This window comes from Lichenostomus cassidix, chromosome Z (genome assembly GCF_008360975.1).
Source record: "Lichenostomus cassidix isolate B80296 chromosome Z, HeHo_3.0, whole genome shotgun sequence".
Lineage (NCBI taxonomy): Eukaryota > Metazoa > Chordata > Aves > Passeriformes > Meliphagidae > Lichenostomus > Lichenostomus cassidix.
This window is the reverse complement of record NC_139511.1, coordinates 4,985,122-5,000,994: the sequence shown is the minus strand read 5'-3', so window position 1 is coordinate 5,000,994 and position 15,873 is coordinate 4,985,122. Positions and strand designations below refer to the sequence as shown.

The 15,873-nt window shown below is 37.7% G+C and overlaps 1 protein-coding gene across 1 annotated transcript in view; it reads right to left on the bottom strand.

The window, feature by feature from the left end:
- LOC146424272 (coiled-coil domain-containing protein 171-like) overlaps positions 1-13,980 on the bottom strand; it is a 14,507-nt gene extending 527 nt beyond the window's left edge. The window contains exons 1-7 of the mRNA XM_085042813.1: positions 13,798-13,980; positions 12,334-12,412; positions 8,458-8,587; positions 7,109-7,283; positions 4,795-4,976; positions 1,907-2,053; positions 568-660 (exon numbers count right to left, since the gene is read on the bottom strand). Coding sequence (XP_084898939.1) covers positions 568-660; positions 1,907-2,053; positions 4,795-4,976; positions 7,109-7,283; positions 8,458-8,568 — 708 coding nt within the window. The 5' untranslated portion in view covers positions 8,569-8,587; positions 12,334-12,412; positions 13,798-13,980. The remainder of the gene's footprint in view (positions 1-567; positions 661-1,906; positions 2,054-4,794; positions 4,977-7,108; positions 7,284-8,457; positions 8,588-12,333; positions 12,413-13,797) is intronic.
- Between the last annotated feature and the right edge of the window lie 1,893 nt (positions 13,981-15,873).

Sequence of the window (15,873 nt, the reverse complement as noted above, 5' to 3'; positions counted from 1 at the left end):
CCCTAATTGCTTCTCTGGATCAAACCCGGTGTGATACAGTTTATTAACACAAGATTTTAATATTGAAACATATATACTACATTTTTTCATATAATCAAACCTCACTGTTATATATGCAGATATCATAGCTTTGAAGCTGAAATGTACTTTGAATAATGATATTTGGAACTGCAGTCTTGGGATGCATTAGTCTCTCACTCCTAGAGAAGCTGGATGTATGCACTGTGTCTCCAAATTAATCTAAGTGACCATTCCAAAGATACAGGGCGGGATATTAGCAGTAGTATATATAACTCTTGCAAAACATTTCCTTTCCCCTTTTAAATGCTCCTTTGAATCCTCAAACATAAGAATGGGACATTTTATTTTAATATTTATTCTAATAACTTGACAGTTCCCTGAAGAAAAATATAGTAAAAAAAACTTTTACGATTTTGACACTCATTGCAAAAAACTACACAGTGTTTTCACTGAAGGAAGTCTTAAAATTTTTTGAAGATTGTACCTTTACGAGTTTATCTTCTGTTTTACTGTAAACTTCTACCAAATATTTAATAAAAAGTTTACCTGCATCATTTGTGAAGTGTATTTGCATTCCAAATGTGCTGCTTTTGCTGATTCAGCACTTTCCTCCAGTCTCCTTACTCTCGCTGTAGCTGCCTAAAAGTACATTTTGAACATAGTGAAGTCCAGAAAGATAACACCACACAGAGACAACTTTATTTTTTCAGTGCGTTGAGTCTCCATACAACAACCAGTTGTATCTGAACTACTTGTACTTTGAAATTGTGAAAACTCATACCAAGAAATAAATAACAAAATATAGTATTATTATTAACAATAGCAGCAAGAACAATAGTAATAGTAATAACAATAATAATAATATAACAACAGGAAAAATTACATATCCAGAAATTCAAATTGTATTTTCTGTTTAGTCAAAGAAATTGACATAGGATTATGTTCTTGCTGCTTTTTTTGTAATCACAGACACCTATGTCCAGATGAAGGCCTGGATGCAGACTTTCAGTTGAAAAAATGCTTTTAGCAAAAGCAGTAACTGTAGAACTGCAACAACAGAAATTCACATGCAGTTTTAATTACAGTGTTTTCTATCAAAAAAATATTTTCACTTTGACTGATGACTGGATTGAAAAGAAATATACACTCCAAAATGACTCCTACCTTCAAGTGATGCAATAAAGATAAAGATGTTAATATTAGAAGTTATTTAAGACAAACACATTTAAGGTTACAGAGGTACAAGTGAAGTCATTGATTTTGGAAAAGTCATACAAAATAGCAACAATGTGATACTAAACCTTGACTCTAAGCACTTCAATGAGAGAAACATTAGCAGAAAAACAAATAAATAATAAATAAATAAAAACTTTGAAAATAAAAGCTGCTGTCAATGAATTTAAACTCTGTGTAATTTCACATACACATAAAAATCTTTAGAAACAGATATCAATGGAAACTGAGATCCAGAAAGACCTACTAGAGAGAAAGTCAGCAACAACACAGAGTTTGCCCAACCTACTCCACAACATCAGCCAAAAGACTTAAACTTTGTCTCCTCCCACATGGTGCATCTGTTTAGCATATTTAATTAAAAAAGAATAAATCACAAATCCTGCACAAGTACTCCCCCTGTCCTTCCGTATTGCTAAGACTATTTTCACAGTGACATAAACCTTTTCCCATCTGCTGTCCAAACCCCATTCCCAAGTCAGGCTCCCAGCATTCCTGTGAATCCACCTTTCCTGCAGAACAGGCGCTCAGCATTTTGTTAACCAAACACCAGGCACTGAGTGCCTGACTCAGAGATTCCGCTCCTCGAAAATGAAACTGCTCCAGGTGCCAGTGCTTGCTGAGATCCCCAGCAGCAGGCAGAAAGCCTCACCTCCAGCTCTCTGATGAGCTTCTGCTGCTGGTCAGTCTTGAACACCAGCTGGTCAGCCTGGAGCCTCAGCCTCTCGTTGCAGCTAAAATGCTCTGTCTCCATGTCCCTCAGTTTCTTGCGCAGGTCTTGCAGGGCAGTATTCATGTCCTAAGGGTAAACAGGTAAATTAATAAATAAATGCATCAAGAGGTACTTTTTTGGTACTTTTTCAAAGGTAAAGCATAAAGAGGAGTGGAGGCTGCATCAGAAGAGGCTGTTAAAATCTTAACATCTAAGACGTTAGCACATGTCAACAGAAGTGTTTACCTAACGGCAGACACACTCTTCATTCCCCTCCAAGTAATCTGTGTTGGCCCAAAAAACACTGTGAATATGACCTCGTGTGGTAACACTAACATGAGAGCCAGATCTCCACAGGAAATCTTTCCCCAAAAGAGTACTGCCCTTCCAATCTCTTCTCTCTCTGCTTAGTAGCAATGACAAACACAGTTAGGGTGTGTTTGGTGAAATGATACATAGGAACAAAAGTTCCATTTGAAGACAAAACTTCAAGTTAAATGAGACATTTTTAGCAACTGTTACACCCACAGAACTAATTATTTTAATTTTTGCTATTCTAAAAAGGGTTTTCTTCTGTCTAGAAACTGAATTACTTTTAAAAAATATGACATATTAGATTCTCAGTAGAATAAAATATCTAAGCTGGTCCCCACTTTGATTTCTGCTTGCAGAAATTGAACTGAGCTACAGGTTGGGATAAGTATTGACGTTACTGGACTTTGCAGCTCTGCGGAGTCACTGCTACAAAATCCCCATAATCCATGTGAATTTGGACTAAATTTAAGCTAATCCTCTAGCTTGGCATGTACAGCAAGACAACGAAAATGTTTCTTCCCTTCTGAATGCAAATAAATAAGTAAATAAATAAAAACCAAAATTAACCATTTCTGCAGAAACATATACCTGGAAACACATATAAATATTTATTTCTTCAGGTTTATTTTCCAGCTATTAATAAAAGTGAGCTGGGAAATGTGAAATAAGCAACTGATGGTTTGCTGTAAAATACTGCATAAAGACTTAAAAACAATTTTATATTAGAAATGTAATTAAATTAGCAAACCAAAACTGTCATGAACACATCAATCATGTTAAACAAGTCAGCATGAGCTGTACAATTTCAGAAATTTGAAGTTTCTGAACTTTTCAGGGGTGCTGTTCAAGACAATCCCAGTAGCCACCTGCACATATTTGCTCATGAAAAACACTGCTGGTCTTTTTGTTGTTGTTATTTTTAAACTGTGTGTAAACGACACAATTTCACAAGTAGTCTAAGGGAAAAAACTGTGTTTCTCTGAAAGAATATGACTTCCTGCCTAACCACGAGGTGATGCTGTTGCCTTTGCTATCAAGCTCCAGCACATCCTATCCCGGATGGGGATAATGCCCAGCAGGGCTCACCCCAAACCTGTCACAAAGCAGAGAGGGTGGCTTTTCCTGCCTGCCTCAGGGACATATTTCAATGCTCTCAGGTGACTCCACTCCCATGCCTACCTCAGCATTTTCACAGCCAAGTTCAGAATTACGGTTCATGAAGTGCAGTTTTTCCAGCCAGGATTTGCCTACATGCTCAGAATCGCAGTACTCTGCACATATTAGGACCACAATTAAATCTCTCTAGCTTCCATTTTATAGCTCAGAATAATTAAAGAAGATTTAAACCTGGCGTGTAAATACACAGCACAAAAGACTGCAACACACTCAAAGTCATATTTTATAAACCCAGATATTTCTGACGTTTATCTGACAAGTTTCAATGGATTAAGTTTTCAAGCAACAACTAATACAGGCAAGCCCACATTTAGCACTTATGTTGGGCATCTTTTATTTCCTGGACTTTTATAACTATACTTAACATAACTGTATGGTGATGAGCAGGGGAACAGCTAAAAAGCAAAGTGGGAAAATTGAATGTTGTTACTACTGAAGGCAGGTTAGGGTTTGACACCTAGTAGTGAATTAGATTTTCTTTCAGCGACTTCTGAAAGTTCTGAAAAACTTCTGGGTTCAGAGATTTCAAGATTCCAAAATCCTACAGCTCAAGCTGGCTTGTTTAACAGGCTTGATGTATTCATGGCAATTTTAATTTGCTCATCCTAATTACATTTGTAACTTTAATGCATTTATCAACAAAACGCCTGCCTCTATGGATCACCTTTTCTTCTGAGTATACATCCACTGACAGAGAACACTGGCAGGGAGCTTACAGGGAACACAATGTCAAAAGCAATCTGCTGCTCCTTTTGTCCCTTTTTGAGGACAAACATCACTTGAAAGAGAATAGCATACTTTGTCAACAGTTTTGATGCAGTTTTAAACTCTCTGGAAGGTTTTAAGAAACAAAGAGCCTCCTCAAACTAACTCAGCCTATTTACTGTTAGCCAGAACTCACAGCTTACCCTGCTGTAACTGGCAACTTAAAAAAGAAAATCGTGCCCAAAAATAGATTCCTTCACAGCCTGTGTCCATCCCCACCTTTTTAAGAATCAGCTATGAGTGAAAACTGATTTGTGTTTCAGCTTGTTTTGAGATGGACTTTAGGGTATCACCTGTCCATGCACTCCTTTGTTTTCCACTAACTCTGTGTTCTGATAACTTGGTTTAGGTGTTTACCATGACAAACAGCACAACTCATTCCATCAAAGCCCAAAACCAGTGTGACACACTAAATGTAGCTTTATAAAGCTGTATTCTTCAGAACTGTTGTGCAGTGCTTAGCTATTTGGCGGATTGGTTTTTTCCCTAAACCAGAAAACCCCAACCCACCACACAATTTGCACCAAAAAAAAAGGTCCAGCCAGCATCTCATGGAGCTTTCAATCTATTACCTGAAAAGCCTTTTCTGTTTCAGTTTTCTCTTGGATAAGGGCTAGAATTTCTTTATGGTATAGTTTGCGTATGTCATCCCTCTCCCTCGAAAATCTTTGCTGTTCGTATGCCCACTCCTGCTGAGCGCATTGAAACATTTTCTCAGCCTCTGCCGCTTTCTGCTGATGAGTATCATGGAGTACTATTGTTTAAAAAAAAAAAAAAAAAAGAGAAAAAGACAAATAGCACTGCAAATAAGCATGTTCAGGAAAAAAATATAATTAACAGAAGTTCTTTTGTGTATTGCGATATCCTGTGAAACACTGGAACATTGACACTTTTAGTTTTGCTACAAAGAAACAAGCAGATTTTGTGTTTCTATACCGTCTTTCACACAAGGACATAGAAATGCTTCGGAAAGTTTTACAAATTAAAGCTCTTCTCCTCTTGGAAAAGAATAAAAACTCAAGCTAACTCTTTCAAGTCAGGCTTCTAAAACATGGGGAACTGAACTGCGTTTTTCTGCAACACTTGGCTAGCTTATTTCCAAATGTTTTATATATTATTGCGTTATTATTTTATACTATTTTATACATTAACCTGTATCAATTAATTTCTAGCTCAGTTTAATTAACAGTAAAAATAGACACCTACCACATGAAGAAGACAGTAGGACAACCTAAGGCAGGTTGGGCTAGCAAGCAAAGGCTTAGCTTTTCTGGGGAAATTTATTGCTGTTCAAGAGATTTAAATCTTCAGCCCAGCAAATGCCCCAAGATAGGGAAATACTGTGTATACAGTATAATATATATAATATAATATATGCAGCATATAATATGTTCATGCCAAGGAAAACTGCCTTTCCTATAAGCAGTTTTACTAGGAACTTTGCTTTATTTCACAAACTGGCTTTTAGATCAAAATATTTTGTATTAACTTTTCATGTTCCTGAGTACAACTAGCTATGTTGGCATTTATGTGACCACCATTTTCTAATAGATTTTTTCCTTCAAATTCATCCCATTCTTCTGAAATTTCTTTCTAGCTGAAGAAGGATGAAACAAACAGAAGAGACACATTAGGAAAACACAGAGAATTATTGGACATGATGATGGTGAACACGTGTCAGATGTGAGGAAGTCAAGCCTCAGTAAAAGCAGCAGGAAAATGGTTCACAGGAAATATTAAGACAAGGCATAAATGAGGCGCTCTGTCCAAGGAGCTGAGTTGGGATCACATCAAAGCACCACATGAGGTGAGCAAGGCTCAATGTGATCCAGAAAAATAAGCAGGAAGTTAAAAACTGTAAAAGAACTGAGAGGCAACACCAGGATGATTTGGCTTCTTTGACACTTGTCATGATAAATTACAAAAAAAAAAAAAAAAAACCAAACCAAAAAACCAACAACCTAAATTTAAAAAGACCCAAAGTTTGAGAAATTTCAACCAAGCATAAGATTTTTATAATTTGTGTGTTCTCTAAATGAGTGAAAGTTCAGCTTATGTATTATCTTTAAAAAAAATCTGGCACTATAAGTGCACTTGGAAGTTTCATAGCCTCCTTCCATCCTTGTAAGGTTACAAACTCCAGGGAGAGTGCTCCAAACTTTTCACTGAATATCAGTGGTTCCCAAATACACCTCCTGTACCAAATTTAAAGGGTATTATACTAACTTAGGTAACTATGAATGCACCTCCCTGGCTTTTAACTGTAAGAAATCTCTCTCTGTTAGGGAAGGATTAAGAAAATTTGAGTTTCTGAATACAAAACTAGTAGGGAAAAAAAAAATCTAGGTAAAACCCTTCCTTTCCACATACTACAGTCATACATGTTATCTGTATAAAAAGACAAAGATGACATGAAGAAGCCAGACATGAGTGACTAAAATCTAGAAACATTTGAAAAAATGAAAGAAAAAAGCAGCATGATGAGAACTCTGAGGAAAAAAGAGTTGTTGGAAATAGTGTAAAATGAACAGGGCTAGATTTGGTTTTCTTCCCCTTGAAATGTAAAAGGAAAAACTACTGGACATAGTGATAAGCAGGATGTGGAGGTGGACACCCTAATTACAATTCTGTACACACTTAGGGAAGGAATAAGGAGCAAGAGAAAAAAAAGTTTGGTAGGTTTAGCAGGTTATATTTAATTCACATGAGGCAGCAAGGGTTTTGTAAACTCTTATGAGCTTACAAAAGCAGATGAGTAAGACATGGGAAAGAAAAGAGTGATCCAAGAGAAACAGTAGTTGGAAAATTTTATGAAGTCTGTGCTTTTTTTACTGATTTGGGACTGATGTAGCCTCTGGTTCACAGTTTCTTTTTTTTGAAAATTACCTTGCAAATCCATAAGTTTTGTTTTTGCATCATAAAGCTGATCTTCTGCAGAACACATTTGCAGATCAGCCTCTCTTCTGGCAGCTGTGAGTTCACTCTCCAGACGTCGCTGAAGAGCCTCTCCTCTCTCGAGTTCCAACCGTAACTTCATTATCTCTTTTTCATAGTGAGACATCTAGAAAATAAATTAATTTCTCAAATTGCATTCACAGTTTCCATTTTGTCCTGTTTGAATTTGAAATACAGTCTTGAAACTGCACATTTATGTACATTTTAGATATTCTTATGGGTTTTTTAATGAAAAATGATCCTATTCCTAGATTAATTTAATGTACCTTAAACATACCCTTCCTGTGTTTGCAAACATACTCAGCCTTAAGGAAATAAAATTTATAATATTGTCCTCTTCCTGGATCTTAGAGGAAAAAATGCAGCAACAGAAACATTATGTTCCACAGTGAATTTTCTGGTAGCTGTATTTAACACTTAAAACTAACATAACACTTAAAAAACAGTCATGTTTTAGACTATCAGACACCTAGTAGCTCACTATGTAAAAACAAAATTTTCTGTCTAGTGATATTCAGCAGTCAAGTGGAATGCTATTGAACAGAACAAAAATACCAAAAAAAAAAAATGCTCAAAAAAGGGACTTCATCCAAAGTAAGAAAAATAGTGTGGTAACTGTACACCAAAAACTGGTGCCTGGTGTATCCAGGAAACCACATTATAGCCATTTCAACACTGGAAGGTGAAAAGTAAAACATGCATTTCTTCAGAACATCTAGAAAGCAGCAGCATCCTTATTAACAGGAGCTCCATTCACGGGAAATAATTTACTCCCATTGCAAATGTTTTCCTTTATGCTCTTGTGGCAAACTATTATCTAAATGGAGTAGCAGTGAGAAAACACTTTATTAAAATTTCTTTTATTTTGAATTATTATTACTGCTGTGTGCAACAATTCTGCCCTTAGCAGTTTGTGGTGGGCAGCTTGTGTGAGTGCTCATTCATCTGGTTTTGGTTAAATACAGCCAATAAACCAAATTTTTTGTTTCATATCCACTTATTTAGAGATTCCTGTTTCTTGCACAGTAACTTGCTCTTGTCATGCTCCCGTGACTCCATCAGTGGTAGGGTGATTCTATGAAATGGATCCCTGGAATTACGTGGATTAAAACACTCAAACAAACAAACCATGTATGAGAGATCTGTACAGTGCTACCTCTTTGTTATTTTCCAAAAAGCGACTGTGATTTGATCCACCTGATGAGAGTATTATTTTAAGGAAACAAATGACATTTATTCCAAGGGCAAAATAAAGCAAACAAAAGATACAAAGTTCTTACTTCTCGATTGCGCTGATTGGTTAATTCCAAAATTTTTTGCTCAGCATGATCGAGTTTTCTTCTCAAATCTTCTACAGTGTCCATTTCTGGTTGATTTCTGTTCTGTGACATAGCTATATCACTATGTGAGCTGAAAAATGTGAATGTTTTCAAAAAACATGAGTATTCCCTAGAAGTTTTAATGCTCCTTTACTTCAATTACCCAGTCATGAGCCCAGAGTTTCAAACATTCACATAAGTAAAATTATGCCATGCAGTTTTCACCATGCTGTTGCTCTCTGAAAAAAAAAATTATATAGAATTTCTTATTGTGCCAGATATGAGATATGTAGCAGCAGGAACTTAAAAGAGAGATGCACTTTGGATTAACAAAGTTGATTTAGCCATAACACATTCATTGTTATTTTTCATCATCTTTATTTTTGATAATGAACTTCCAGGATTTTTGATGATGAACTTCCAGGCGGCTTAAAAACATCATTCCAATAGTGGACATTAAAATGACTGGCAGGTTTTTTGTCTCCACAGTAAGTCTCATTTTGAACATGGGTTACCATCTCAAAACCATCTCTGTCATGAGATGAAACAAATGATCAGATGTGGAAAAAACCCTCTCTTTTACACAGTTTATCTTCAGAGATTTATATATTTAAACTACAGACACACAAGTGATCACAAAGACAATACAAATGAAAGGTTTCATACCCTAAACTACCTTGTTTTATCTTAATTTCCACTACTATTTCAGTTAAAAGAAAATCCACTTGGCATTAGCAAAATCAGCCCTTGAGGAACAGAAGCAACAATAAAGAATCAAAACCAAGTTTCTATATATAAAGTGAAAAATGTATGCATAGAATATATAAATTTATTTATATATATATATATACACACACAAATACACCTATATATGTATATATGCATATGTATACATATAACCACGTATATAAAAACACATATTTAATTAACTAGTTTAATAATTCTAAGAGAAATTATTATAACTTCCAATTGGACAACTTTTAAGTTATTTCAGCAGTTGAAAATCGCATTATTTGATACATGTCCGTTTTCACATTATTTTAAGAATGTAAGACTGCAATAATTATTTTCTCTGCACAAAAGTGAAAGAGTTCTTGGGCAATAAATGTGAAATATAGAGTAAAAAAAAAGAGTAAAAAGGCACTTAAATGAGATCATATAATACAGAACCATAAATATTGAAACAGCTTACCATTGTCTACATGAAGTATTTTTACAGAAATAACAGCATAATGGGATTTAATTAATAGCTTTTCCTAAATAAATGGTAACCACTTTATCCCTAGATTTTTGCACAGGCTCAATTAACATTTTTCACAACCGAAAACTTTACCTGATGGTGTATGCTTTCTCACTTTTTTTTTTTTTTTGACTGGCAGAAAACACAATGTGGGGATCAGTAACTTAGATTAAATCTTGTCTTTAAAGACATTACTGCTATTAAAGGACGAAATTTCAGTTTTTTAGGGTAGACTATAAATATTTTATAATTGAATTAACAGTAAGTCTATTCCCATTCAAAAAGAAGACAGACATTATGTATGAGATCAGAACAGCTGCATGTCATCAGTAATTATTCCACAAGGTGCCATGTTCTTAACACACTTTGTATATTTAATCATTGTTGAAGAATCATTAAAACCGGCGTGCAGTGCAAGAAAACCACAAGCCCATTTTCAGATTTCAGTACTGACTAACAGAGCCATACCCAGAGCAACCAACATGACTCAAAGGGCAAGAGATTGGCAACAATTAAAATCACTTTATTTAATGCAACTCAGCAATGGCAACAAGAAGATTTGAAAATAAGTGGAACCTGAACAGCCAGAGCATCTGTAAGCTGAATAAAATCTTGTTTGTGGTCATCATATAATAGGTTTGAGAGACCTTTATTTCTCCCTGGCTGGGGAAAACACAGAGGAAATAAATGCAGGTCATTTCATTCAAAGATGATGAATGACATATCAATCTCAGCTAAAACCACAAAAAGCCAGACAGCACCAAGGGGGGAAAACAGAACCCAGACTGAAAACTGGGGAAGGCTTGGTCCAAGAAACAAGGGTTATGGAAAGGGTAACCATCTAGTTAGTTTGTGGGCAGCAGAGAGGTTATTTGGCTTCTTTAAACCTTGGAAGATTTGGTATTTTTTGCATGGGGAGTACATGGAATAAAAGCAAGAGAATAACCACTTTTTATAAAGTAATTAAGAGAGCACCTGAAAGTTTTTAAAGAATTGCATTGGTTTGTATGGCAGTCAGAGTTTAAGAAATGTGTTTCTTTCAGCCCTCCTATTAAATATCCAGCAATAAAAAATCATAATGGAAATACCTACATATTAAAACTTACTCAGAGGAGAAATTAATTATGCAATTAACTGATCTGTTTAACTGAACCAGTGTGGGTATGTTTGTGTGTGTGGGAGGCAAAAGTAAAAAAAACTAACAAAACAAACCATACCCAACCGCATGCATTAACAAATTAGGGATGCTATAGAAATAAAAAATGTGTATTTTTTAAATACATTAAAGCATTAAAGCAGAGAGAGTAATAGTAAGTACTGGCAAAAAAAATTGTTAGACAGCTTTTTGAAAAAGCATTTCATGCACAGCTTTTGAACTCCTAATGCAACTGGTGGAAGCTAAAAAATATATATCAGAAAACCCTATTCTTTTTCTTAGTATAGAGACAAAAAACCCCTAACCAACAAAACCAGAAACCAAAAAACCCACCCCAACCAGCCAACCAGTGACAGAACTGATGGACTGTTACCATGCTGACCACTTCATTTTCTTTGTCTACTTAAACATTTTTAAATAAAACAGAAACCAGCCCTAAAATTTTTTATTTCTGTGATACTTTCTTTACTTGTCACACATGCAGTACTTTATGAAAGCTTCCTACTACCAGTAGCAGGAGATTCTTCCTTCCATTCTCAAGTAGAAGTGTTACAAGCATAAAGCTCTCAGAAAGTTCAGTCAAAGACAAAACCACCCAAAGTCCCTGGGAAGTCTCAAAGCATGCATGATTTGCAGTCTAACAGAATTCAGAGAATGTTTTCTACTTCCATTTTCATAGGTTACTAGTCCATCAATCCTTGGTTTTGAACCAAACCATGTTTTTTACCAACTACAGCTTTTATCTATGACACTATTTTTAGCAGGACTTTAAGAATCTTCAAGAAAGCATATGAGCAGGTGAAATAGCTTTTGAGTTCTCATTGAAGAAAGTATTTTGTATCTGAAACCCTAAATTCTCAGTGTTTGCAAGTCAGCTGGTTACAGTCAACACAGACCATTGCAGAAAACCAGTTTTTCACCTGCTTCAATTCCACAGCTGGCAGAAAATGCAGAGTAATTTGGCAACAGAGGGAAATTTTCTTTCACCTAATACCTAGGAGTATAATTTTGCTAAATTTCTGCAGCTGAAGGAGCAGACTGTAGTCTGATTTTCTAACCAAAGTCCATATTTGTGGAATTTCACTGTTCCCCTATAACTGGAAGTTTTGTACCATCAGACTAAAGAGAGACAAAAAACTTGTGGCAAAGACCAAACTCACATCAGGCTTAAAAAACAAGGGTGATGGGCACGACTTAAAACCAAACTCTACCACCTCAGCTGATGTGGAAAATCCTTCTGTGCCTCCTGGTCAGTGTTCCAAAGTGGTGGCAGAAACTATCTCTTCAAGCTTGATGATTCTATTACATGGCACAGCTTGCATGTATCACACCATATCTGATTTTTCTTCCACCTGAATTGCATAATTTCAGGCATCTAGAAAGTAAATAAGCCACAAAATCAGAAACTAAACTGATTTAAAAATCCAGACCTGGAGCTCACCGATTAGCTTCTCTGGAAGACGGGTTGGCTGAAGAGGGCAAACTTGTGGTGTCCAAAATGCAGTTATTTAATCTATAAACTGTGGAGAATGAAAATCACAGTTAACCATATATACTTTACTCAATGAGCTTCAAAGCTTACTTTTTTCTATATCATAAAAACATTAAAGTCTATAGCAGAGACATGCTTTATTTGTCAACCTAGTTAAATATTAATTTAACTATTAACTATTAATTTAAATATTAATATAATTTTTTTAACCACTCATGAACAGTTACACAACAATGTTACTACCATGTTTTGTAGTTGGACACTGCAATTTGACATCAGCTTTAGTTAACAAAATCGTACTGCTAGTCCTCTAAGCCTGAATATTGTAGACAAATCAATATATATATAAAAAATTAAATATATTATTATATATTAATATATATTAAATATAGCAGAATATCCACTGTCTGAGTTTTCAGAACATCAATAAAAAATGTTATCCTTGCGTAGATTGATCTACATTCTCTTTAGCAAATTGTAAACTATGCATAGCTTAAAAGTAATTCGAAGGGAGATAAATGCAGGTACTGTGATGATTTTTTTTTATTTTTTTTGAGTAGATCAAATATCCAGTGTTGGCTGTCTAATAGAAGACTTGCCATGTTAAAGGCTGTGAAGTTTTTCACAAATTGTGAAGAATTTTCACATTAAGATGTAGCCCTGAGAACTAAGAAGCTAGTTTTTCATAACACCATTTTTAAAATATTGCAACTTACAGAAAAATCTCACAGTGAATAGCAAAAAAAAAATCATATCCACATCATTCTGAAGTTTTAAAACTTCTTTAAATTACTCTGAAATCACAGAGAGGAAAAAGACCCCCTAAATTTGAAGAGTGTTACCTGGGAATGCTAAAGAGATTTTGAATATGGAACATTCTTGTGTTAAAATATGTATCAATGCTTTATTAGCACACAAATTGATAAATTAAAAAAGCATGTTATTTCATGTAGGAAAAAAAAATTTCCAGTGCCATGGAGCAGCTTGTAGGAGCTCCATAATTAAACAACACAGTAGAGGAAGTTTTTGCTTGAGAAGTTATGTTCAACGTGTCATCAAAAACTTGTGTCCCATTCTGCTTGCAGCGTTGTGAAAACGCTGAATGCTTCTGAATAGACCATTGATTTAGGATGGATATGGGGAATATCCACCAGTGAGGGTGGTGAGGCCCTGGCACAGCTTGCCCACAGAAGCTGTGGCTGCCCCATCCCTGGAAGTGTCCATAGCCAGGCTGGACAGGGCTTGGAGCAACCTGGGATAGTGGAAGATGTCCCTGTCCGTGTCAGAGCGGTGGAACAAGGCGACATTTGAAGGTCCCACGCAAACCATTTCGGATAGGGACCACTCAACCGACTTAAAACAGGCAAAGCCCGGCCCGAGCAACTAATCTGCATTGAAACTACAGAAACTCACCGCGAATTACTCTGCCACAGGTGCCGGGAGCTCTCCCTGCGGTGCTCCGGCTCCTTCATGACGAGCTAGGACCGTCGGAAGGCAGCGGCTCCCGGGACCGCTGGAATTGCGCTCCCGGGACCCTCTGGAAGCCGCCGGACCAGCGCCGGTCCCGCGGCGCGAGGGAGCTCCGCGGTTGCCGGGGGCTCGCTCGGTGATGCCACAATGCCCCATCCCGAGACAGGGGTTCTACCGGCACTCTCGCCTCGCTCTCCGCCCTCCCAGCCCTGTTTTAAGGCTGCCTACGGTAGAATGTAAGTGCGGGAAATTAAACTGACAGAGTGACACGAAAGCCAGGCTGAGATGTGGATGTCCTCAGGGCAGCACGCTATTTGCCCGGGTTGTCAGAGGAGCAAACAGCTAGTAAGTTTTGAAAGTCTGCAGGACAAAATTCGAAGCAGGGGACTCTCTGGAGCTCAGCATTCTCTTCAGGAGCACATTGCACGGTAAAAATGCAGTAGTAAAAGGGTCACCACGAAGTGTGTCCGTGGCTCTTAGAGCCCCGCTGAGCTCCATATCCCAAACAAGTTTGGTAGCCCCCAGCTCCCTTGGCCCGTGGCTGCTGTTGGTGGCCAGCACCCACCAGGTGGAGCTCCGAGCCTGACGATGAGCTCTGCAAGCACAATCCCTCCTGGTCTTTGCCGTCGCTTTTCTCCTTTTCCCTCCTGCAGAATGGTGGAGCTGTGGGAGTGTAATCCATTTTTGTATTGAATGAGTGTTTATTTCAAACGTCAGCTTGAGCTTTTTCTTTCCCACGTGTTTCTCTGACTTTCTGGTTTGCTCTCTTGTCCAGCCATGGTCCCTGCTGGGTGAGAAATACCATCCCAGGGGTCTGACCTTTCAGAAAGTGAGGCCCAGTTGTAGATAAACAGCATCAGGCCAGCTTCACTCTCTTCTCCTGCTGAAAGCTGTGGAAGGCTGGGATTATAGGCAAACTCAGATGATTGGTAATGTCAGTGAATGGTGATTGACATAGGCAGAACCATGGTCAAGAATTTCTGGGGTTTTGCTGAAGATGTTGAGGTAATTTCACCATTCTCCAGTTTCTGTAATTGTGGCAGGAAGGTCAATGTCTTTCCTGCAGCCCTGGCACAAACAGCTGCCAGTATCTTTAGAGGCCTGGAGACCAAAGGCATCATTAGAATGATTTTACCCACCTTTGAAAGGCATAGTTTTGTTCAGGAGACTTTCCTGCTTGTTTTTCTCCTAAGGTTGAGGGCAGCAGTGCTGATGTCACCCCTGATGCCTAAAACAGGCTACCTGAAACAGAGTCCAAGACAAATTGGGAGTATAAAAAGAGGACAAATTTATTCAAGGCCTTCAGGGTACATTTGGGGAAGCAAAGTCCCCCTTATGGGACTACACCCAAAATGGGCACTGGGTTACAAGCCCTTCACCTTTATAAATTCTGTCCTGCTGGCATATTGGTCCCTAATTCTTCAATCACACCCTCAGGTGGTGATGTTAACAACTCCAGGCCTGCTCCCCCCATTTCACCATTGCTTACGTATTTTTGGGCTCTGAAGCAACGACTGTATCCTTGGTTTTTCTATTCAGAGGGACTGTTTTGCCTAAAGGTGCTGGGAACAGAGGTTTTTAGCACTTTATAAGAAGCACAGAATTACACCAAGTTACAGATACATGAAGAGTAAAAAACCAGAAATTATTAAGGCACCACCCCAATGTCACCTGAGGAGAGGCAGAAGTTGTCCTTCTTACTGCAGAGGAAGACCACAGTTGCAGAATTTCCCAGGGCTGTTTTCCAGGTGCTCTCTGTCCCTGTGTCACCTGCGAGGTTCAGCCCTGGCAGATATCCTCTGAGGGATTCTCTGGTAGCCCCAGGCCTTGTGGGTGGCTTTGAGCCCCACAGCCCAGCCCTCTGGCATCAGTTTGGAGAGGGGATGTGCCTCGGATCACCACACTGAGCCTGGACCATTCTGGGTTTGGGATCAGAAGGCACCAACTCCAGTGGTCTCTACCCCAAATGCCAGCATTTTATAACATTTGCCCGTTGTCACTGAGTTTACACTCCCTAAT